General features: G+C 44.5%; 2 protein-coding genes across 4 annotated transcripts in view; one reads left to right on the top strand and one right to left on the bottom strand.

Moving 5' to 3' along the window:
• LOC106609686 (palmitoyltransferase ZDHHC17) overlaps positions 1 to 9,286 on the bottom strand; it is a 66,082-nt gene extending 56,796 nt beyond the window's left edge. Inside the window, exon 1 of one of the 2 annotated variants that reach the window (XM_045700102.2) lies at positions 9,132 to 9,286. In XM_045700102.2, coding sequence (XP_045556058.1) covers positions 9,132 to 9,194 — 63 coding nt within the window. In that variant the 5' untranslated portion in view covers positions 9,195 to 9,286. The remainder of the gene's footprint in view (positions 1 to 9,131) is intronic. The other variant, XM_082964071.1, reaches the window with a different exon arrangement.
• Positions 9,287 to 13,446: 4,160 nt separating this feature from the next.
• The window catches only part of LOC106609746 (oxysterol binding protein-like 8), a 245,883-nt gene continuing 232,510 nt past the window's right edge, over positions 13,447 to 26,819 (top strand). Inside the window, exon 1 of one of the 2 annotated variants that reach the window (XM_045700096.2) lies at positions 13,447 to 13,936. The gene's annotated coding sequence lies outside the window, so the exon portion shown is untranslated. The remainder of the gene's footprint in view (positions 13,937 to 26,819) is intronic. The other variant, XM_045700098.2, reaches the window with a different exon arrangement.

The raw sequence follows: 26,819 nt of genomic DNA, 5'->3' as shown, positions 1-26,819 counted from the left end.
CATGACATTACTCTGCCAGGGGGGTAACATACGAGAACAGACCATGACATTACTCTGCCAGGGGGTAACATACGAGAACAGACCATGACATTACTCTGCCAGGGGGTAACATACGAGAACAGACCATGACATTACTCTGCCAGGGGGTAACATACGAGAACAGACCATGACATTACTCTGCCAGGGGGTAACATACGAGAACAGACCATGACATTACTCTGCCAGGGGGTAACATACGAGAACAGACCATGACATTACTCTGCCAGGGGGTAACATACGAGAACAGGCCATGACATTACTCTGCCAGGGGGGTAACATACGAGAACAGGCCATGACATTACTCTGCCAGGGGGTAACATACGAGAACAGACCATTACTCTGCCAGGGGGTAACATACGAGAACAGACCATGACATTACTCTGCCAGGGGGTAACATACGAGAACAGACCATGACATTACTCTGCCAGGGGGTAACATACGAGAACAGACCATGACATTACTCTGCCAGGGGGTAACATACGAGAACAGACCATGACATTACTCTGCCAGGGGGTAACATACGAGAACAGACCATGACATTACTCTGCCAGGGGGTAACATACGAGAACAGACCATGACATTACTCTGCCAGGGGGTAACATACGAGAACAGACCATGACATTACTCTGCCAGGGGGGTAACATACGAGAACAGACCATGACATTACTCTGCCAGGGGGTAACATACGAGAACAGACCATGACATTACTCTGCCAGGGGGGTAACATACGAGAACAGACCATGACATTACTCTGCCGAGGGGGCCGGGGGTAACATACGAGAACAGACCATGACATTACTCTGCCAGGGGGTAACATACGAGAACAGACCATGACATTACTCTGCCAGGGGGGTAACATACGAGACAGACCGACTTACTCTGCCAGGGGGTAACATACGAGAACAGACCATGACATTACTCTGCCAGGGGGGTAACATACGAGAACAGACCATGACATTACTCTGCCAGGGGGGTAACATACGAGAACAGACCATGACATTACTCTGCCAGGGGGTAACATACGAGAACAGACCATGACATTACTCTGCCAGGGGGGTAACATACGAGAACAGACCATGACATTACTCTGCCAGGGGGTAACATACGAGAACAGACCATGACATTACTCTGCCAGGGGGTAACATACGAGAACAGACCATGACATTACTCTGCCAGGGGGTAACATACGAGAACAGACCATGACATTACTCTGCCAGGGGGTAACATACGAGAACAGACCATGACATTACTCTGCCAGGGGGTAACATACGAGAACAGACCATGACATTACTCTGCCAGGGGGTAACATACGAGAACAGACCATGACATTACTCTGCCAGGGGGGTAACATACGAGAACAGACCATGACATTACTCTGCCAGGGGGTAACATACGAGAACAGACCATGACATTACTCTGCCAGGGGGTAACATACGAGAACAGACCATGACATTACTCTGCCAGGGGGTAACATACGAGAACAGACCATGACATTACTCTGCCAGGGGGTAACATACGAGAACAGACCATGACATTACTCTGCCAGGGGGTAACATACGAGAACAGACCATGACATTACTCTGCCAGGGGGTAACATACGAGAACAGACCATGACATTACTCTGCCAGGGGGTAACATACGAGAACAGACCATGACATTACTCTGCCAGGGGGGTAACATACGAGAACAGACCATGACATTACTCTGCCAGGGGGTAACATACGAGAACAGACCATGACATTACTCTGCCAGGGGGTAACATACGAGAACAGACCATGACATTACTCTGCCAGGGGGTAACATACGAGAACAGACCATGACATTACTCTGCCAGGGGGTAACATACGAGAACAGACCATGACATTACTCTGCCAGGGGGGTAACATACGAGAACAGACCATGACATTACTCTGCCAGGGGGGTAACATACGAGAACAGACCATGACATTACTCTGCCAGGGGGGTAACATACGAGAACAGACCATGACATTACTCTGCCAGGGGGGTAACATACGAGAACAGACCATGACATTACTCTGCCAGGGGGTAACATACGAGAACAGACCATGACATTACTCTGCCAGGGGGTAACATACGAGAACAGGCCATGACATTACTCTGCCAGGTTTTCTTTTTGTTACGAGGAAAGGAACATACGGCTCCTAAACTTGGCGGTGATCCTCCAGACCCCAAGGGGTGCATGTTTTGGTTTTGCCCTAACACTACACAGCTGACTCAATGATCAAAGCTTGATGATTATTTAATGACTTAAACCACCTGTGTAGTGCTAGGGCTAAAAACTAAAAGTTCACCCCTTGGGGTCCTGAGGACAGATTTAGAGAAACCCTGCATTAGTGTGACATAATTAACATGCACTTCATACCTGAATAAAACACCCTTAACCAGTGTGTGTGTGTGTGTGTTAGAGGTTGACCGATTATGATTTTAACGCTGATACCGAGGACCATAAAAAGCCGATATCGATTAATCGGCCGATTGTTTTTATTTATTTGTAATAATGACAATTACAACAATACTGAATGAACACTTATTTTAACTTAATATAATACATCAATAAAATCAATTTAGTATGAAAAATAAATAACGAAACATGTTCAATTTGGTTTTAAAAAATGCAAAAACAAAGTGTTGGACAAGAAAGTAAAAGTGCAATATGTGCCATGTAAGAAAGCTAACGTTTAAGTTCCTTGCTCAGAACATGAGAACATATGAAAGCTGGTGGTTCCTTTTAACATGAGTCTTCAATATTCCCAGGTAAGAAGTTTTAGGTTGTAGTTATTATAGGACTATTTCTCTCTATACCATTTGTATTTCATATACCTTTGACTATTGGATGTTCTTATAGGCACTTTAGTATTGCCAGTGTAACAGTATAGCTTCCGTCCCTCTCCTCACTCCTACCTGGGCTCGAACCAGGAACACATTGACAACAGCCACCCTCGAAGCAGCGTTACCCATGTAGAGGAAGGGGAACAACTACTCCAAGTCTCAGAGCGAGTGATGTTTGAAACGCTATTAGCGCGCACCTGCTAACTAGCTAGCCATTTCACATCGGTTTCACCAGCCTAATCTCGGGAGTTGACAGGCTTGAAGTCATAAACAGCGCAATGCATTGCGAAGAGCTGCTGGCAAAACGCACGAAAGTGCTGTTTGAATTAATGCTTACGAGCCTGCTGCTGCCTACCACTGCTCAGTCAGACTGCTCTATCAAATCATAGACTTAATTAGAATAAACACACAGAAATACGAGCCTTATGTCATTAATATGGTCGAATCTGGAAACTATCACCTCGAAAACAAAATGTTTTTTTCTGTCAGTGAAATACGGAACCGTTCCATATTTTATCTAACGGGTGGCATCCCTAAGTCTAAACATTCCTGTTACATTGCACAACCTTCAATGATATGTCATAATTACGTAAAATTCTGGCAAATTAGTTCGCAACGAGCCAGGCAATGAACGCAAGAGCAGTGACACAATTTCATGTTAGCAGGCAATATTAACTAAATATGCAGGTTTAAAAATATATACTTGTGTATTGATTTTAAAGAAAGGCATTGATGTTTATGGTTAGGTACATTGGTGCAACGACAGTGCCGCAGGCGCCCCCGTTTGTCGAAGTAGGCTGTGATTCAATGAGAAATTAACAGGCACCGCATCGATTATATGCAATGCAGGACACGTTAGATAAACTAGTAATATCAACCATGTGTTGTTAACTAGTGATATGTTAAGATTGATTGTTTTTTATAAGATAAGTTAAATGCTAGCTAGCAACTTAACTTGGCTTCTTGCTGCCCTCGCGTAACAGGTAGTCAGCCTGCCATGCAGGCTCCTCGTGGAGTGCAATGTAAGGCAGGTGGTTAGAGTGTTGGACTAGTAACCAGAAGGTTGCAAAAACGAATCCCCCCTGAACAAGGCAGTTAAGCCCCGTTCCTAGGCCGTCATTGAAAATAAGAATGTGTTTTTAATCTGACTTGCCTAGTTAAATAAAGGTGTAAAAAACTTTTTTTTTTTATACCGATTGTTATGAAAACGTGAAATCGGCCCTAATTAAATCGGCCATTCCGATTAATCGGTCGACCTCTAGTGTGTGTGTGTGTGTGTGTGTGTTGGTCTCGTCAATTTCAGCATTCAAGGCCCCTTAGCTCATCTATATTCATATATGCTGTGAGGAAGAGTGTTTTCACGGATCTTTAGCAGTGAAGAACAGGATACACTATCCTGTGTCTTGAGCAGCAGGAACATTTCCAAACTCTAGGCTGCTCAGAATGTATGCACCGTCCTTGAACCCTAGAGATAATCTGTTTAACCTGGAGGGGTAACAGGGTCACCCTGGGTTCACATTACTGCAGTAGCAAAACCAACGGAACACGAAAACAAGCATTTATTTTTGGACACGTTCAGGCAGTCCCTCCCAGTTTCGGTCTGTTTGCTTCCGGTTGGTTCCTAGTGAATACACCACTGGGTTAATGCCTACCTTCATTACCATCAAACTGATGGTCATTGTAACTACAGGCCACAGTGGAACAGATCATTTCAGCATGTGCAATTTTCAGCCCTATAATTGGATGCCTGCTAGTTGTTAATCCACTGGACGAGGCAATGCGCGGCAGAAGTGGAGAGAACGTTATCTATGGTGTCCAGTCGACTGGATGGTGTCACCATTTGAATCTTGTCTGTTTGAGGAAGCAGTGATCTAGGAAGTTCTCAGTCAGGACATTTGGCAGGCTCATCCCAGGGGACGGTGTCATGCACCCAGATCAAAAAATAAGCTACAAAAAAACTACATGTAGACTATGGAATGGCGTGGCATTGTACTAGCTGCAGTATCCCCATAATGAGCTAATGTGCTCTTCAGTTTACTGTCAGATTTTAGGCTAGTAAAAAAAAGCTAAATTACATAAATTTCATTCAGAGTATAGGTCTGTGACGATGTGCCTGTATTCATATCTTTACAAGTTAGCGCAAATCATTTAGTCAACTAGGGTATTTTCCATCATCTGTAGCCAGTTGTTTGTAAATACAATCTCTGGATCCAGTCTTCATCACCAACACTTTCAATACATCCCACCTTTTGTTGTGTCTGACCCATTGACTGAAGCTTGTTCAGGGCAGAGGACATGCTTCCTTGCCCATCGTAGAGCACACGTGACCCGCTCATTATCTATTGAAGCTGCTGCTACAGCCATTCAGTAGCTAGGGGTTGCCACCAGATGAGGTCCGGAAGCACAGAGAGGATTAGGCTTAACCAACCACAGTGGACGGGCCCAATCTAAACAATCTGAAATAAAGGTAACTTATTTTGTAGGACTACTTCAATAGTCACACAGTTTCATTTAATGAGAGGACAATGGCTGAGTGAGAGAGGATCCTACCTGGACTGGAGAACTTCTATGTTAAAGAAGCAACTATAAGGACCCCAAAGAGGAACAGACTCCGTTTTGTACATTATCTCTGTTATTCTACATTCTCTGTGCCGTCTATTGCCTCCATTGACATAATGAATCCAGCAATGGAGCAAGATTCTGTAGTTGTTCTATTCAAAAACAATCATTTGCATTTTTAAACTGGGTCAGGAGCCTAGGAGTTCGGCTAAGGCAGCATCCCAAAAGGCTCCCTATATAGCCTAGTGCACTACCTTTGACCAGCGCCCGTAAGGCTCTGGTCCAAAGTAGGGAATAGGGAGCCATTTGGGACGCAAACTATATCTGTGGCTGAGAGTCAGACAAACAAAATCAACAATAGGAAAGATTGCAAAAGAGACTGAAATTCATGAGAAGGCATGTTTAATGAGATTCAGAGGGGAAAACAGGCCTAGACAGAGAGAATAAGTGAACGTGCGTATCAAACGGTCGTATCCAAGGGTAGCTTATTGATGTGGATCTCTCTGGGGCTCCCTAGAGTACACCAGATGTTCACCACAAAACTGAGCAGGTGGATGGTGGTGGTGTCATGTGGCACTTGAATTTCACACGTCTCTCTTTTAGAGATCAACCAGAGAACAGTAAAGGCTCATTCAAATAAAGAAATCAGGGAGACAGGCCATAAATGCACAGCCTATATCAGAGATGCAAAATATTTAGGCCTAGGCTATGCTGCATTAGTGGAGATGGCTTTTCCACAAAGCTCTATGCCTCAAAAGCCACATGACAGCTAAGCTTTGGAGGAATCTGAAAAAGCATTTAGTCAACCTGCTGGAATTCAGACCAGGGCACTAAGCCTGAAGGCTCTTTAACAGCAGCAACAAGGTCGAGGCAACAGGCATAGCCCAACACTATTCTTCACAATCCCAGAAAGTGTAACCTCTATCCAGGGATTAACCCGTGTGATTGCAGGTGGCTGTGTATTTATGGTACACTGCATCATATGGATAAGTATGCAACAAAAGTTCAACATTCACCTTCTGCTACCATTTCTGTCAAGCCGTCTACACATACAGTTTGACGTATAGGTTGGATAAATCCAGCGTACGCACCACACAGTACGCACTACTACTGCCTCTGCAACGCAAATGCAGAATTCCATTAAAAATAAATGTACTTCTGGTGTGACAAAATGCAATGACGCTGTCGGTGTCATCGAGGCGTAATGCTTCCTCTACTGTGACAAGAGACAGTTACGGCCTGAGGGCTCTGGAACAGGCTCGGTCACAGACAGCCTGCCATAGACCTAACACTGCTCATTCCAATCACATATGACCAAGAGTGGAATACTGCAGCGATAGATAGACAAGTCATACAAGAGATAAGTTAATGATGAGACAAGCTTTGTACCAAGGGAACATGGGACATACGGCAGTTTTCCAAGCAGTCAATGTCCCACCACCATCATGAAGTCAAGATATCAACATGGGGCTGTCCATCTTCAACAGAAGGCTTGGATTTGTGATGAGCCTGGCTGCAGTCTTACTGAAAGAAAGTAATTAGTCCACATAGAAGAGCAGTACGAGTCCCATGAAGCCTCAGAAAGATCACAAGTCCTTTGTGGCTCAGTTGGTAGAGCATGGCGCTTGCAACACCTAGGATCGGGGGTTTGATTCCCGCTGGGATAAACAAAAAGTGTCTACTAAAAGGAATATATTAATATGTATTATTAGGCTACATACTAGAATCAGATAGATAATAGCCAATGAGCAGAACACTACATAATCCTGAGTTTAGGTAGTCTACCACTACAGCAACACCCAACCCTCCGCAGGTTAAACGTGCCTTGCGGTTTTAGATCTCACCCTCTCCTAACTGACATGCTGTTGTTTAATTCCGCTGCAGAGTTGGCCGTAACAGCAGTTGAGCGTCTGATGGGATTTTAATGCAAGGAGACTTTGTTTTTGTTTACCCTCCTTCTCCCCTCAGGCCCAAATGCCCTATGCTGGACCACAGGCTAAATCTAAGCTATGCAGTGCCACACTACGTATAGAAATCAGTAATTGTGACATGTCAAAAGAGCCTGCATAACCAATAAATGGAGAGGAATGAGGCTTGACATATCAAAAACGCATTAACCACAAGAGTAACAAAAAGAGAAAGCATCTGGCAAACGTAACACCAATTGGCAGCAACTTGGTGAGTCTAACGCCAGGAAAATGTTATTTTCTTTAAAATAGATTTTTCAGTCAGTGTGTTTTAGTGTGTGTGCCTGTGCCAAATGATTTACGAAAGGCAAGACGGCACTATTTAATGCCCATTGGTTGTCTTTCAAATATTGGCTTTTTCAAATAAATGGCCATTTCTGTAGCTTGCTGCAAGCCCCAGACTGAAAACGTAGTACTTTTTGCACCAAGACTAGAGGGGGAAATAAGCCTTCTACATCATGTGGCGTAACAGGTTGGCCAACACAAGTGAGTTAGTAAACCATGAATAATTTACAGTGACAGGTCCTCTGTACTGGCCCATTCTTAAAAAACACATCTAATGTTTGTTAATCAAGTGTCAAGTGGCCTGAAACAAGTTCAATTTTGAATTCCATGTTGTTCGTAGCCTTGCACTCCAAATAGTAAAATGCATTTCGACAACAAACAAATAAGGCAACTAATTTTGAAAACTGACCCAAAAGGCAATTTGCCAGACCACATTTAATAGGCTATATAGACTAAAATGCCAAGTATGACATGCTCAACTCTTACTAAGTTCTGTGCATAAGTCTTGGGTGCTGTATAAATTAGCCCAACAGTAATCCAACGGCCAGCACACAAAGAGTAACGTTAGATGCTAGTTCACTGTATTATTCTCAGCAGTCACAATGGATGCATTTCGGCCCCAAAGCCGATCTGCACACAGATAAGGCCTAAATATTATTGTCAGATCTGAAATTATTTGGAATAAAGCTACAACATGAATGTAATTATTGTATCACATTCACAACATGATATTCAAGTGTTTATTCCTGTGCTATGGGCTAAACATATCTAGCTCTAGGGCTGACTAGCTAGATCAATCTTCAGCTAGCTAGTTTGTTAGCCCTAACTTGCTAACCTAGCTAGCAACTAAACCATTAATACGTTTATATGGCTAAATGTAAATAGGCTGAATGTTGGCCATGGACAGAATAGTTGAATGCAATTGACGTTGCTTGACAAATATTGTCACTGACATGGCTAGCCTCGCTAGCTACATTGCTAGGCCCGCGCCCATCTCTGTTTGCATGCTAACGTTGCCATCACCGACCAAGCAACATGACATTTCAGCACAAATCATTTTTCGGGCTGCAGCAAAACCCTGCTTTTTTGACGACAATAAACCAGTTCAGCATAACTACCTACGATCTCTTGTTCGGTAATTCTGTTATTTTCAAGGTAGCTTATCTGTTGGGCACAATAAACAACCCAATAATGTCGTCTGATTTACTAGGTTCAGAGAAACACCTTCAGAACAATTAGCTGGCTAGCTAACATGCTATTACGCAGCAGGGGAAAACCTGACATGTATTTGGTGGTGGCTGCCCTCCCGATGAGGGTGGCATCGTGGTTCTCTCAAAACACGGCGAATTTATACTGTTTAGTAGATTCCGACATGTACAAGATCCACCCTCGTTATTACCCCGTGCAAAGATGCAGGGCCAAGCAGCTTACCTCTGGATGGAGAATAGGAACACAGCCAGCTTCTTTCTCATATTCATCCATAACGTCAGCCATCTTGGTGGTCAATCTCGCCAAGCATTATGGGACACAATGCTCTGTAGAAACAAACAGGAGGATGGGATGTTCGGTCAGAGCGACGCTCGAGGCTCACAAACCGTCCTGCGATTTTCTGGTGGTACATTGATGTTGCATTACGTCATTGTGTCACATCATCGTTTTGGGATAATTCTGTATCGGGTCATGCATATCAATACCTCTAGGTTAAGTCATGAAATGAGGTCGGTACCCACATGTAAAGCCATTTGAGGTGTAATTGTTATAGCCTACTGTTATTATAACAAATTCTATGCCTGACACGAAACAACGTTATGATTTAGATATGCGCGTGCATGGATGACCTTGAACGCTAATATTCCCCACCTTGTTGCAGCTGTATGATCTACACGAGAAATTGCGTCACATTTGTTTTTAAACATTCCTATTTACTCAATAAATATTGATGTATTTTACCGTCATCTTGAGTAGTATTAACATCATCACTAACACTGTTATGGCTATACATATTTTAAAATAGTTTTGGAAAAGCAGTTAATGTACTGTATAACCGTTAGTTAGTTAGTTAGTTAGGCTACTTCCAAGATGTAAAAAAAAAAATCCCTACCCCCCAAAAAAATCCCTACCAAAATGAACACTACGTAAATCTATGCAATGGTGTGTTCGCTTCCATAACGTTTCTGTGCAATATATACCTCAGTGGTGCAATATGTACGAAATATTTGTATTTTTCAAAGGGGCCGTGCCACATTAGCCTGATGCCAGTCTAGCTATTCCACTCCTTGCCACTGCTTGACTGGTCTTTCGGCAATCTCAACGTTCAATATGCAGCCGGATTTACAGCGCAGTTATTTGTTGATTGATCGTTGGAAACAACATTAATAGTTTCCCGGACAACAATATGAAACATGGGTGTACGCAAATTTGGAGCAATATAGAATTCTAATTTTAAGAATAACAACAACAAACAATACCATTACGACCTGCTGAGGTAATTCCCTTGTGAGAAGGCAGTGTCAATGCAATATCATGTTGTTCAAAGTGGCTAGACCGGACTCAGTAATGAGAGATAAATAATGATTCGGACAATATTAGCCTACAAGATTCAATTGATCTAGGTTTGCTTCAATTGCATCCTATTAATTAGAGGAATGAAGCGCAAAACTGGCACCTGTCGTCATTCCTCGCACATATGCTGATTTTCATGACCTTCTTCAATTTGTACCCTTTGTTATGCTAATTTCAGTTGTATTATTTGTCCCTCCTCTCTTATTGAGAGATGGAGTCCAGACAGGCTACTACTTTCTAAATGGGCATAGAGAGAATTAGTGAAGTCTATCTATCTCTCTCTCCCTCTCTCTCTCACACACACACACACACACACACACACACACACACACACACACAGGACCCATCAATCAAAGCCACCAGCGCACCTCAAGACACACAAATCACATTTCTCCTTTCCTAAAAACGTATTCAAAACCTATGCTCACCTTCAAATGTTGGCTGTAGTCCATCAGAAAGTTGGCCTAGGCTACATTATAGCATAATGTTAAAATAATGTATTTCAAATGAATTGACAAGGAGAGACAGCTATAGTATTACTAGAGACGTTGGTTCTATACAGGGGCGAAAATCTGATATCAACTTTGGAGGGGACAATTACATGAAATTTTCTCAAGAGCAATTCCTGAGGGGGACACCAAAAGTAGTGCAGTAACACATAGCCTACATTGTAATATGGTAAATGTATATTGAGGAACCAAAGAAATAAGGTGTATGCCGTACTCCTAACTACCGGTACCCAAAACTACACAACTAATCACAACAGCAATACCATTGCCTTTAACAAATCTTAGTTCAGTCACCAGTTTAAGTTGAGAGTGGGGGTATCCATGGCATTTTCCAATTATGTTCCTATTTTACAAGTCACAAAAATTGAGAACCTTTCATAATGATGCCAAACAAAGACTCAACAAACTTACCTGAGACTCCCTGTCTCTGCCAGTCTGTCCCTGCATATCTGTCCCCAACTCTCCTGTCTGTGTGCCATCTGTTGCCTGCTCTGCCTAATGACATCATTGTGAAACATTTCCATTAGAATTTCATTTCTTTCTTATGAACATTTTATCAACTAGTCTTTGAGATATTAGGCTACTAGGGTTCTTACTATGCGTTTTGGTGTATTGAAAAATACTCTGATGTCCGTATTTTATTTTTCTGCCATTTTTCTACCTGGCTGGCTGGCTGGCTGGCTACACACACACACAGTGTGTAGGTTATTTACAGTAGGAGATGGGCTTCTATCATCTTCTATCATTCTATTTGGGCTTCGATCTAAAAGGTAGCTAGCAAATGTGAAACGGATTAAAATGACAAGAGTTGACAGCTGTATTAGTTCACCATTTACACAACATATGCTGCAACCTTTTGCAATTTTAATAGTTTGTTTCATATTGGCTGGCTTCCAACAATAGCTGAATTTGCAAAGCTAGCGAGCACCAATTCAGTTTCAGTGGTGTTTGCTATAATCTTTGCTACCCGGGTTAAATAAAGGTGAAATAAAATAAATAAATAAAAGTTCCCTTGCGACAATTTAGCTTTTGCAACGAGACCATTAAATATATTTAAGACAATGGTAGAAGAGAGTGTAGTTCTGTTCAGTTTGGACTTCAGTTTATCGCTAACCTTATCACAGGGACTTTGAAGCACTAACTTACATCATCTGCATGCTGATCTTGGAATAAATTGACGATAGCAAAGATTCCATCTTTGACGACGCCACATAAATGGAATAGGTACTAGCTAGCTTAATAGTTAATATTTGCGCGCTAGCTCTGCATATTCAGCTAGTGTGTGTGCGCGATTGACTAGATTAACCTCACGTCAGTTACGTTCATTGAGTGCCTTTCAGACAGTAGATACGACCCCTCTGTTACCTTGCCAACTAAGGAACTGGCAGTGGATCAAACCATTGTGAGGCAAAGGGTGGGGGGGTCGCAATCTTTTGAAACTTAAAAACGCGCTATTAAGTGTCTATAATCAGCACAATTGCTTTCATTGCGTATTATTAATATTATTTAAATTACACAGTTATGTTTCAGTGATATATTGGGGGGGACAAATCATATTTTTCCCAGGATGGGGGGGGTCGTGTCCCCCCCGTCCCCCCCGGGATTTCCGCCCCCTGCTCTATAATTATTAACCAAGCATGTGCCTTATCCAGAGGATTTTTTCTAAACTGCCCCCTGTAATTCTTTATTTTTGTCATTCAATTGAGTCTGACGGAAGCCTTGTGGTTTTTATTCTAGGCGTGAAGATATTCCAACATCATGTCTAGACGATAAAAGGCTACAATGATCACTCGTGCTTGGCTGCCAAATGTATAGGTCATGTATATAGGCTAGCATTCGAATGGTGGATTAATAGCCCAGGCTGCCCAGCCTATGAATTAACTTCTAATTTACACATCTCTGTCTTCAATGTTCCTTTCTTGTGCAATTCATGCATCTCCGCTGACATCTCCACTGGCCTCTCTCTCTCCAATCCTACTGTATTCCTCTTATAGCTCTTGAACCAGTACCCTATAGCCCAATGCGTGTCCTAGAAGTTGCAAGTTTGAATGGCGCGAGCTTCTCTGGTATGACGTGATCCGTTGGCTGCTGGAAAAATATCAATACACGGGAATCCTGCGATCTTCCCGCGCCCAATGTTTATGTTTACAATTAAATGTATTACGTCAGAATGCCCAATGTTAGAATGTTTCCAATCAAATGTATGAATTAAATTACATTTACATTACATTTAAGTCATTTAGCAGACGCTCTTATCCAGAGCGACTTACAAATTGGTGCATTCACCTTATGATATCCAGACGAACAACCACTTTACAATAGTGCATCTAAATCTTTTAAGGGGGGGGGGGTTAGAAGGATTACTTTATCCTATCCTAGGTATTCCTTAAAGAGGTGGGGTTTCAGGTGTCTCCGGAAGGTGGTTAAATTAGAACGTTTTCCCATCAGTCAAGTTTGCATTAACATTGTGAGCGGTGAAGGTTATCGAATCTAGTGGCAAGGAGTGGGACGTAAACTGAGGAGACTGGTACCCAGGCTAGTGCTACATCTTTCTGCCACTAGATGTCGGACTCTACCCATCTCATATTCACTGGTGACACAAATACATTATTCTACGGCTTCATAGACACAGCAACATATACGCTTTAAATGTAGCTGTCTTATTTCTACTATTATATGTGGCCCACAACATATTCGTTATTTGTTTATGGACAATTTATTTATCCTTTAAAACATGACATTACTAGTTGTGCAGACTGCCGGAGCATCAAGCAAAAGTAGTCGAACGATAATCACCGGATTACAGGCGTCTCAGCTAATTACTGAGTCAACATTCGCACTCACAAGAAGGAAGGCTACGAACAGGATTTCAGAGCTTTTATATAGACTTTAAAATACATGTCAAAAATCAGTTTTAGAAACCGATCTGTTCCATCAACTAATTAAGCCGTTTTCTAGAAAACCATATGCATATGTTGCAAACCTGTGATAGCAGGCAGCTGTCCTGACTCCTTATCGAGTGTGGAATGATGGAGTGTGTAAGCTAACGTTAGCTATTTCTGCAGTTCTTCCTAGCTAGCGAACGAAAAAAAGGCATTACATCATAAGCAAGTTGCAACAAACTAACAGTGGATGGTACCAGATAAGCCAACTGAACCAAATAAGGTAAGGACTGGAGAGATAGTTACCTTTCTATGGATGTTCATTATGCTAGTGTGAAAATAGACACGGATCGGAGGGTGACAATTCTGAATGCGACAAAATTGAATGGTTCCGCTCTGTTCTGCTTGGGTGCTAACCCACACCAGCCAGATAGTTACTTAGCAAGTTAGATATAGTTGTTGACATCAATGTTGGCTATGGAGTTGTTAACTGTATGCTTATCAACGTCAATGTTACTAACTAGAAATGATCCTGGCTAGCTAGCTAGAATGCTAACTGACTTCATTATTTAGCTAGCCTGGTGGGGGTTATGTAATAGATGATAGTGCAATGAACAGGATCCAACCAGCTCGCTTGTTTTTCATCTGATAACGTTACATGTAAATGGCAACGGAATCGATGATGCTCTCCGAGTATTTCAATCGCAGGCTAGGTGGCTATGTCAAGGCATCATACATTTGTATTAGCTAGATGACAGAGCAGTCAGAAGGCAGCCGTGCATGATCAGCATGACTACAGTAGATAGAACCTAGTTGTGTGACAATAAGGCCTACATTGCAACTGTGATGAATTGTCAGACTAAAATATAACAGTAAAATATAAGTTGATACTCTTCACTTTGTCTAAAAAAAAAAGTAAAAAAATATTTAGCTGTTATCTTTTGAATGCAGTGACTGAAGCATTGGGAGGGAAATGATAGAATTGCTCTCCATTTAAGGAAAGGAAAGGAGATACCTAGTCAGTTGTACAACTGAATGCAAATGTAAACCGAATGGGGAAACAAACACGGAAACATTTTACAATATGTTTGCAATTATATTTTGCGTCTTCAGTTAAAACATGATCAGGTATTGAAATACAAGTCACAGGGCTTGGTTCTTGTTTGTTAGCCAATGTTGTGCTGTGAAATCCGTCCAAAACATCAACCCTGAGCTGACTTCACGTCACACTGAGATCCTGCGGTCGGGTTATGTCAGCAGGCCCAGGCTTGATCAGATATTAGATTACAACTCTCACTTGATATGAGTGAAGAGCTCAGTAACATGACACCCCACCATGAGACACAGCTCTACAATAACATGCTCTGCACCCTCTTTTCATAACGGGACACTGAAATAAGGCATATAGGCATACATCACCAGCCAAATTGTGTAGACAATTGAAGCTACAGTATAGTTAGCCTACTAAAAGGGTTATACTCAGTGGTTGACTTGGACTGAGATAGGTACACATTTGAGGCAAATACTAGACTACTCCTAAGGATTCAGGCTGAGTGGACTGGTAGCCAAGCCTAGACTGGAACTCCCTAAGGATTCAGGCTGAGTGGACTGGTAGCCTAGCCTAGACTGGAACTCCCTAAGGATTCAGGCTGAGTGGACTGGTAGCCTAGCCTAGACTGGAACTCCCTAAGGATTCAGGCTGAGTGGACTGGTAGCCTAGCCTAGACTGGAACTCCCTAAGGATTCAGGCTGAGTGGACTGGTAGCCTAGCCTAGACTGGAACTCCCTAAGGATTCAGGCTGAGTGGACTGGTAGCCTAGCCTAGACTGGAACTCCCTAAGGATTCAGGCTGAGTGGACTGGTAGCCTAGCCTAGACTGGAACTCCCTAAGGATTCAGGCTGAGTGGACTGGTAGCCTAGCCTAGACTGGAACTCCCTAAGGATTCAGGCTGAGTGGACTGGTAGCCTAGCCTAGACTGGAACTCCCTAAGGATTCAGGCTGAGTGGACTGGTAGCCTAGCCTAGACTGGAACTCCCTAAGGATTCAGGCTGAGTGGACTGGTAGCCAAGGCCTAGACTGGAACTCCCTAAGGATTCAGGCTGAGTGGACTGGTAGCCTTGCCTAGACTGGAACTCTTAAGGATTCAGGCTGAGTGGGACTGGTAGCCTAGATTGGGACTCTCTAAGGATTCAGGCAGACTGGACTGGTAGCCTAGCCTAAATTGGGGACCACATATTTCCATGTTTTCCATTCTTGACAGATTTGCATGTCAATGCATGGTAATCATCATACAGAGAGGAAACATTCGTCATGTGAGTGATGAGGTGTAGACTACACCCTCGGTCACAGGCTCAGGCCTCCAGGGCCTTGCAGGTCATTTGCCTGCCAAATATAGTTTCCATTCACCCTCAAACTAGGCCTGCAGCTCGTGGCCAGTGTACTGTTGCTCAGCTCTGGGATATCTGTGGCATGTCTTGATCCATTTGAACGTTGGCCTTTTTATATGCCTGTTAAGATAGGATGCTGACATGCTGTGGAGCTTGCTGTGCTTTATTCCCACTCTCGTTTCAGTATACTGCACAGGATCAGGTTTACTGGTTGTGGTGTGTCGCTGTGTTGCTCAGAGAGATTTCCTACCATGAGAGTAATGTCATTGTGTGCTGGGTCATTTAATGCTCTCGGTCATTTGAATGCATAGCTTTTTTTATTTGTTTATTTATGGCAGTAGAAGGCAGGCCTCCAGACATCACAATTACATTCGGGAGCAAGATTATTCATGCTCAGACAAAATGAGGGTGTTAGCCATGTTAATGAAATAAATTCTTAACGCCAACACGTAGCGCCACACGACAGTGTAGTCAAATGGAATCAAATCAGAGAACAAACCAGAAGGACAGACAGTTTACACAGGCTTTAAAATCCAATGATCTGGTAACAGTACAATTACACATTAATAACATTTCTTTTTAACATTGAACAGAGTCTGTTTGATTACATGTGAATGATATCAGTTTGTTTTCTACTATGTATTTCTACAGAGTCGTATTAGTTGACAAGGTAAAGGTAAGTTCAACTAGGCTACTGTAGGCTAATTGCTATTGCGAAGTATCTTGGTCAGAATATGTTTTAGAGATGATGCTATAGTAATTCAATCTTGTTTGCCTAGTGCGCTATAATCGCTCGTGGACAGAATACGTAACATAAATGGTATCTGACACAATTACGCAAGATTTTAGTTTTGGGTTTTGGAGATGAAGTGCACTATGACCTAAACAGTAGCTGGGCTTGTCAGGGAGCAATGTTCACATTGTTTACCGTGGTGCTGCTATCACCTATTGGAATGCCAAAAGGCTTTATAGCTGAGATATCTACACCAGCCTGGGCTGTGAAGTGAGACAGAAGCCGGCAGACATCGAAGGTGACAGAGGACGGATGTTGTCTTCCTCAAGGGGGGAGAATCTATACAGGTTGGGAACAGGGAGTCAGACAACACCTTGGGGGTTGGTAGCTCAGGTGGCCTTGTGTTTACTCTCACTGTGTGAGACTGCTGGCCACACCACACACAGAGGGAGGTCTCCTCTCCCCAGTCACTGAGTCACTGTTACTGATCTCCTCACTGGTCTCCACGGTGATGGATGGATGCCCTTGGCGTAACCTTACTGCTTGTATCATTGACTTATAACCGAGGACCGCTCTCAGCCAATGATAAACAATGTGTTTTTCTTTCTGAGGATGACTGGAAAAGCTGCCTAATGCTTTCTGAGTCAGATGGATGTCCTTCACATTACTGGTGGAGGAGATTGCCTGCTTGCAACCAGTCATGACTTATCTCTTGAAAGGGATACTTCAGGATTTTGTTGGATACCGTTTTTATGTTTCTGCGTGCAGTTTGAAGGCAGTTGCTAACTAGTGCTAGCGCAATTGCTAACACAATGACTGGAAGTCTAACGTGTCTGATAGACTTTGTCATTACGCTAACGCAAGTTAGCATTGGCTCTCGAAACTTCCTCTAACTTCCTTCATTATGGACGCAGAGACACAAAAATGGTATCCACAAGTTCATCTTACTCTTGTGAAATAGATAAAGGCATTGCCACAATTCCAAAGTATCCCTTTAAAGCTGCTGAAATTAGGCGAACTATTCACATTTAAGAACCATGAAATGGCAGAGCTGTTTCTTCTGCATATTGCACCTTTAAGACTGTGAAATCACATGGCTTTCTGGAGTTCACTGGATTCAAAAGGCCATAGAAATGAGTGAATAGACAAATCATTTTGGTTTAAAAAACATCCTTGCTAGCAGTCATTGGGCTATTTCCTATGTGACAGGCACCCACTGATATGACAAACAGTACAGCATCCTGCTAAAGACATAATAAAATACAATTTTATTTGTCACATGCGCCGAATACAACAGGTGTAGACCTTAAAGTGAAATGCTTACTTACAAGCCCTTAACCAACAATGCAGTTTTAACAAAAATAAGAGGGGATACAGTACCAATGTTTAACTTTTCCAATAATTCCATATGAAGTAATGTCTCTTCTAGTCTGTCCACATGAATCCACGTTGCTTGTAATGACCTTCTGTTCATTGTAATATTAAGACACTAGGCCTAAATGCAGAGGCCATTTAAAACGTCCACGCTCAGTATCTGTACACTGTGTTGATATTGCTTCCTGCCAGGGTTGAAGCCCAGCCTTGGTAACAGAGCTCTAATGCTGAGTCACACACACCCTGGAGGCTGATGGCCATGGAAACGACACCACTGCAGAGTGTAATGGATGGACTGGGTCGAGTCTTGCCTGTGATTTGGGTGACTGAGTGCTATGTAGACAAATAGCTGGTTCAGTGTAATGGTTGTCTCAGGCTTTCTCCTGTGCCTGGGATCTGAAGGGCTTTCAATAGCCACAGCCACCGTCACTGCTGGAGGCTGACGTTGCACTGAAGTCAAAATGGACTTAAATTCAAATCATCACTGATGGAATGCACAAGTCTTACTTTAGTAGGAATATCGTAATATTGTGTGACTGGCTTTGAAAAATCTTTCAACCCATCTGCTTTCTTACCTGAACGAATTGCAATTTGCACCTGGAGTTCAAACAAACCCAAAGTACAGAAGTTTAATTAAGTGTAGGTATGCACACACACACACACACACACACACACACACACACACACACACACACACACACACACACACACACACACACACACACACACACACACACACACACAGGTTGAGGATTCACTATAGACAAGGGCTACGCCTGGCCCTTGGAGATCATTGGCCCAGCTAGTTATCCTCAGGGCTCGACCTGGTCACTCCTCCAGAGCACATTCTTAGATATGAAGGAAAACCTCATTACGATTGTGCACCCAAGTGACTGTTCCCCGGGGGGACAGTGCTGCCACCACAGATGGTTCCTTTAACTATTCTTGGGAACATGGAGCGGCTCTTGGTTACTGTACCCTGCTGTGTGAGACCTAGTGGAGAGTCCTGTGTAGGGGCCTAGTGGAGAGTCCTGTGTCGAGGCCTAGTGGAGAGTCCTGTGTCGAGGCCTAGTGGAGAGTCCTGTGTCGGGGCCTAGTGGAGAGTCCTGTGTCGAGGCCTAGTGGAGAGTCCTGTGTCGAGGCCTAGTGGAGAGTCCTGTGTCGGGGCCTAGTGGAGAGTCCCGTGTCGGGGCCTAGCGGAGAGTCCCGTGTCGGGGCCTAGCGGAGAGTCCCGTGTCGGGGCCTAGCGGAGAGTCCCGTGTCGGGGCCTAGCGGAGAGTCCCGTGTCGGGGCCTAGCGGAGAGTCCCGTGTCGGGGCCTAGCGGAGAGTCCCGTGTCGGGGCCTAGCGGAGAGGCCCGTGTCGGGGCCTAGCGGAGAGGCCCGTGTCGGGGCCTAGCGGAGAGGCCCGTGTCGGGGCCTAGCGGAGAGGCCTAGTGGGGAGGCCTCATGACGTCTAGCGCCTCATGATTAATAAAGTAATAACACACTCTCAGCATGTCATCTTTTCTCACGTTACGCCATAGTCCATTAGAGATGCTGAATGAAATACTACACCTTCTGGGTTAAATGCGGAAGACACATTTCAGTTGAAGGCCTTCAGTTGTACAGCTGACTAGGTATCCCCCTTTCCCTTCCCTTTCCTTTCTAACTACCTTCACTACACATCAATGACAGCTAGCACAGTTGCCTATTAGCTAGAGGCTTATAAAGCATGTGAGAACACAGAAACTATCAGTCTGTTCTTTCCCTCTTCTTCGCCTTGACTGATGCTGACGTTGACATTAAGAGAGACTAATGACTAAAGCAATTCTAGTTTTCTCCCTTTACAGTCAAAATGTGTTGTTAGCAAGTTTCCGTTATCCCAAGATATGTGTGAATTGTGCTGTAAGCCTTTGTGTTCCAACACTGCTAAATGCTACGCCTCACTAGATTGATTGGATAGTGTCATTCATAGTCTGTGTGTTAGGGCGGGCTGAGCCGTAGTGTTTTACAGTGTTGAACTGGTTTCTCATGCATTTTACACGTCTTTGAAATGAGCTGATTTGTTGCATAAATCCCCCGGATTAGCTGTGACGTTCATAACCCGCTCCTATCTCATAAAAACCCGCTCCCGTCTCATAAAAACCCGCTCCCGTCACATAAAAACCCGCAACCCGTCTCATAAAAACCCGCAACCCGTCTCATAAAAACCCGCAACCCGTCTCATAAAAACCCGCTCGCGTCTCATAAAAACCCGCTCGCGTCTCATAAAAACCCGCTCGCGTCTCATAAAAACCCGCTCCAGTCTCATAAAAACCCGCTCCCGTCTCATAAAAACCCGCTCGCGTCTCATAAAAACCCGCTCGCGTCTCATAAAAACCCGCTCGCGTCTCATAAAAACCCGCTCCAGTCTCATAAAAACCCGCTCCCGTCTCATAAAAACCCGCTCCCGTCTCATAAAAACCCGCTCGCGTCTCATAAAAACCCGCTCGCGTCTCATAAAAACCCGCTTGCGTGTCATAAAAACCCACTCCCGTCTCATAAAAAGTAGGAGGATTTTGTCTGGAATAGTCTGAACTCTTGTTTCCATCCCATTAGCTCAGATCCTACCAAGACCAAGGAAGAAACCCACTGAAAAGGATTGTAGACTGTTTGTTTATATATAGAAACTACAGGTAAAAGTGAATCTAGTTGAAACACATTTTGAAAGCCATTATCTTGGATGAAGGAGACATTTCAGGACGGTCTTCCCCAGAGCTCCACAAGGATCGGATCATGACGAGGCCTATGGGGTGTGGCGTCTCTGCAGCACAGTGACCCAGGATTCTGACTCCACTGCATAGCTGGGATTCTCAGCTGCCTGAAATACCGCTCCAAGGCAGGGTTCCCTCATCCACCCTAAACCGTTATTACGTCGGGCCTCCGTGTTGCACAGACAGGATTACAGTACTAAATATATCCCTGCTTTAGGGCCTACACACCGGGCGTGACCTCAGAGGTGTGCCCCAGTGAACCCTGCCAACATGGACTGTATACAGTTTTAATCACTGGAGCAATGCAGTACAGGAAAAAGGAATGAGGAGTACAAAGATAATATATTCTATAGGTTAGCTAGATGTTTGACTGACAGCACTGCTGCAGCAGCAACATCAGACCAACCCTAAAAGCCTGGGAGAGATGATTGTGGGCTTACCTCACTATAGAAAGGATTTGTCACTGGGCGGGACAACTAGGCTACTTCTGTATTCTGTAACTATGGCTTCACTGCTTTGACTGCTATGCTAGTGAAGCAAATCAGTTTTTTCTGCGGCAGGCTTTGTGAATGGAGTGAACACAAAGGCCCAGCGGGCTGATATGATTCTCCTTTGTAGGATTTCACTTCTTCTCTGACTAAGGCAGGTTCTTAAAAGCCCCCTCTTATTGGAAACCCAGCCAAGTCTCAGCTTTAGGAATCAGAGATTGAAGGAGTTTGCTGCAGGGCTATTCCATGCTAATGGAAATACACTGTGACTCAGATTTTTCACTTTAAAATGTATACCAAACAAAAACCATTGATTTCAAAGTTAAACAATCCATATGCACAAGGACTTCCCACAGAACATTTCCTAAACACATTTCCAGCAAACTGTGCAGATGCAAAGTGTGTTAACAGAAGAGGTAGATTTTACCGTCTGCACAGTTTTACGGTGTAAATTGTTCAAAGTAGTCATTATGTATAGAGTAGTGTTCTATGGTTTGTTAGACTTTGAAGTCAGTTGTTTGGTGTACATTTAAAAGTGACAAATCAGTTTCAGCATAATTCCGTTACTTTGGAATTTCCCTGCAGTGAATGTAGAAGGAGTGTCTTGTTGCTCTTAAACCGACTGATAAGAAAATAAAAGCCAACAGCAGCTCTGTTTTCTGGGGACAAATTATCCTCGGCAATCTAAAGCTTCATTTGCACCTGGCTCAGGAAGCTCTGCTCAGGAAGCTCTGCTCAGGAAGCTCTGCTCAGAGACCAGTGGGGACTGGCGTTCGTGCCCACTACTCTCTCGATTGACCCTCATTTAATTACTTAGCTGTTTTATTAAATTAAGTCAAGCTTTGTTGCTCTTGAATCACTGAGTAGAAATCTATGGGCGTCGCCCCATTTGAAGCTGTGATTTCCTCACAGTGGAAAAAACCATCAAGAAGTTCCACCGTTGCTTCATCGTTTATCTGGCCTTTGTTTGTCTGACATAAGCTGTTATCACGTTTTCTAGAAAAAGCTTAAGGTGAAAGTGGCCAAAGTGGCTCTGTTGCCGGGAGACTGATCAGATGGTAATGTATTTACCACAGGAAACGTATTTAAAAAGCCCAGCAAAAACTAAATGGGATTTGCACTGACTGTGCCTTCATTACAGTTACCCTCTCTTCATCTGTTGTCTGCTCTTGTGAAACACGTTGGTCCTCCCATTGTTGGACACCGTGTGAAAAGTCTGAAACCAATGAGTTCTTTAACTTCTCCAGGGCCGCCACCACTTCCTTTTAGCCCTGGGCGGTGACTGATTACATGTTGATACCAACCAACAACAATGCTGAAAACAGCACCGCTTGGTCCCTGGACAGTTAGAGTTGCCTCATGGAAAGTGTCCCTGGGCGTTGGGGCATCTCCGCGGGAACGGTTTGGAACATAACCCCTGTTAGGCTAATCCGTCTGGGGCTAAGCCCCGGACCGTCCCTGGGAACATAGTGAGAGTGACGCTGTGACGTACCCCGGAACTCTTATGTCACCTGACCGACCATGCTCTATTGTTTCAGTCACGCCCAAGTCGCCAATGCTTGCCGGACTAACCACGAGACTCAGACCTAACTCTGCTCCTACCTCTACTAGCTACAGCAGCACCCACCAGTCTCCCCAGGTCTCGCCCAGTCTCCCCAGAACCTAACTCTGCTTCTACCTCTACTAGCTACAGCAGCACCCACCAGTCTCCCCAGTCTCCCCAGACCTAACTCTGCTCCTACCTCTACTAGCTGCTACAGCAGCACCCACCAGTCTCCCCAGTCTCCCCAGACCTAACTCTGCTCCTACCTCTACTAGCTACAGCAGCACCCACCAGTCTCCCCAGTCTCCCCAGACCTAACTCTGCTCCTACCTCTACTAGCTACAGCAGCACCCACCAGTCTCCCCAGCATGAGGACATCGTTTGGAGAAAGAGAAGGGGAGACTGAGCTGGTAAGAGGAGAGGTCTAGGTAACCTGAAGACCTGAAGGTAAACCTCAGTCCTAATGGCGTCCTCCAGACAACTACCCCTGTGGATTACATTTGTGTTGGTGGAGGCTGTACAGGACTTCTGCCTCAGCGCATGTTCTTAGGAGTTTTAGAATTTACTGGGGTTTTTTTTGCTTTTGAAAAGTGTAAATAATATAAATATAAAGAAGGACAATTTATAAATTAGGCGAGCAAAACTGTATTAATTGATGCATTTACTGTTTAATGAATTTGTGCCGCTCAGGTCTCAGTGGAGGGTTTGTGTAGGCAGTCAGGTCTGTACTGGTGCAGTTCTCTCCACACAACACGACAAGACATGACTCCACACAACACGACAAGACATGACTCCACACAACACGACAAGACATGACTCCACACAACACGACAAGACATGACTCCACACAACACGACAAGACATGACTCCACACAACACGACAAGACATGACTCCACACGACAACACATGACTCCACACGACAACACATGACTCCACACGACAACACATGACTCCACACAACACGACAAGACATGACTCCACACGACAAGACACATGACTCCACACGACAAGACACATGACTCCACACAACACGACAAAACATGACTCCACACAACAAGACATGACTCCACACAACACGACAAGACATGACTCCACACAACACGACACATGACTCCACACAACAAGACATGACTCCACACGACAAGACATGACTCCACACATGACAACACATGACTCCACACAACAACACATGACTCCACACAACACGACAAGACATGACTCCACACAACAAGACATGACTCCACACAACACGACAAGACATGACTCCACACGACACACGACTCCGCACAACACGACACACGACTCCGCACAACACGACACACGACTCCGCACAACACGACACACGACTCCACACAACACGACAAAACACGACTCCACACAACACGACATGACTCCACACAACACGACAAGACATGACTCCACACAACACGACAAGACATGACTCCACACAACACGGCAAGACATGACTCCACACAACACGGCAAGACATGACTCCACACAACACGGCAAGCCATGACTCCACACAACACGACAAGACATGACTCCACACAACACGGCAAGCCATGACTCCACACAACACGGCAAGCCATGACTCCACACAACACGGCAAGCCATGACTCCACACAACACGGCAAGACATGACTCCACACAACACGGCAAGACATGACTCCACACAACACGACAAGACATGACTCCACACAACACGGCAAGACATGACTCCACACAACACGGCAAGACATGACTCCACACAACACGGCAAGACATGACTCCACACAACACGGCAAGACATGACTCCACACAACACGGCAAGCCATGACTCCACACAACACGGCAAGCCATGACTCCACACAACACGGCAAGCCATGACTCCACACAACACAGGTGATAGGGTATGATTACAGTAGGCAGCCTGTATTTCCAATAGACATGCTCTTGCAGCTCAGCTGCAGTTCTATGGAAGTGTGTAATCAATTAGCCCAGCCAGCAGAGGGTGGAATGGGGAAGTGTGCATCCCAAAAGGTACCCTATTCCCTATATAGTGCCCCATAGGGCTCTGGTCAAAAGTAGTGCGCTATATAGGGAATAGGGTGCCTTTTGGATTGGATACTTGGGAGCAGATTTCCAAAATTAAAATCACTTGGAACTGATCCTGGTATTTTTTGTCTTTTATGTCCCAAAATATGTTTTTTCAGTGTTTTTTGTCCGGAAATTTGGCGGGGCCAAATGATGCCGGCAGTTGGGGAACCCTGGTCTAGGGGCAACTTCACTTTGAAGATATCGCTCCATCAGATCGCTCTGTGGTTTATGTTTGGGCTCTGGGCTACATCAGATCGCTCTGTGGTTTATGTTTGGGCCCTGGACTCCATCAGATTAACCCTCTGGTTTATGTTTGGGCTCTGGGCTACATCAGATTAACCCTCTGTGGTTTATGTTTGGGCTCTGGGCTACATCAGATTAACCCTCTGGTTTATGTTTGGGCCCTGGACTCCATCAGATTAACCCTCTGGTTTATGTTTGGGCCCTGGACTCCATCAGATTAACCCTCTGTGGTTTATGTTTGGGCCCTGGACTCCATCAGATTAACCCTCTGGTTTATGTTTGGACCCTGGGCTCCATCAGATTAACCCTCTGGTTTATGTTTGGACCCTGGGCTCCATCAGATTAACCCTCTGGTTTATGTTTGGACCCTGGGCTCCATCAGATTAACCCTCTGGTTTATGTTTGGGCTCTGGACTCCATCAGATTAACCCTCTGGTTTATGTTTGGGCTCTGGACTCCATCAGATTAACCCTCTGTGGTTTATGTTTGGACCCTGGGCTCCATCAGATTAACCCTCTGTGGTTTATGTTTGGACCCTGGGCTCCATCAGATTAACCCTCTGGTTTATGTTTGGGCCCTGGACTCCATCAGATTAACCCTCTGGTTTATGTTTGGGCCCTGGACTCCATCAGATTAACCCTCTGGTTTATGTTTGGGCCCTGGACTCCATCAGATTAACCCTCTGGTTTATGTTTGGGCCCTGGACTCCATCAGATTAACCCTCTGGTTTATGTTTGGGCCCTGGGCTCCATCAGATTAACCCTCTGTGGTTTATGTTTGGGCCCTGGGCTACATCAGATTAACCCTCTGGTTTATGTTTGGGCCCTGGGCTCCATCAGATTAACCCTCTGGTTTATGTTTGGGCTCTGGACTCCATCAGATTAACCCTCTGGTTTATGTTTGGGCTCTGGACTCCATCAGATTAACCCTCTGTGGTTTATGTTTGGACCCTGGGCTCCATCAGATTAACCCTCTGTGGTTTATGTTTGGACCCTGGGCTCCATCAGATTAACCCTCTGGTTTATGTTTGGACCCTGGACTCCATCAGATTAACCCTCTGGTTTATGTTTGGGCCCTGGACTCCATCAGATCGCTCTGTGGTTTATGTTTGGGCCCTGGACTCCATCAGATTAACCCTCTGGTTTATGTTTGGGCCCTGGACTCCATCAGATTAACCCTCTGGTTTATGTTTGGGCTCTGGGCTACATCAGATTAACCCTCTGGTTTATGTTTGGGCCCTGGACTCCATCAGATTAACCCTCTGGTTTATGTTTGGGCCCTGGGCTACATCAGATTAACCCTCTGTGGTTTATGTTTGGGCCCTGGACTCCATCAGATTAACCCTCTGGTTTATGTTTGGACCCTGGACTCCATCAGATTAACCCTCTGGTTTATGTTTGGACCCTGGACTCCATCAGATTAACCCTCTGGTTTATGTTTGGGCCCTGGGCTCCATCAGATTAACCCTCTGTGGTTTATGTTTGGGCCCTGGGCTCCATCAGATTAACCCTCTGGTTTATGTTTGGGCCCTGGGCTCCATCAGATTAACCCTCTGTGGTTTATGTTTGGGCCCTGGGCTACATCAGA

The sequence above is a fragment of the Salmo salar genome, chromosome 17 (assembly GCF_965601325.2).
Source record: "Salmo salar chromosome 17, fSalSal1, whole genome shotgun sequence".
Lineage (NCBI taxonomy): Eukaryota > Metazoa > Chordata > Actinopteri > Salmoniformes > Salmonidae > Salmo > Salmo salar.
The sequence above is the reverse complement of the archived record's forward strand: the minus strand, read 5'-3'. Positions and strand labels throughout refer to the sequence as shown.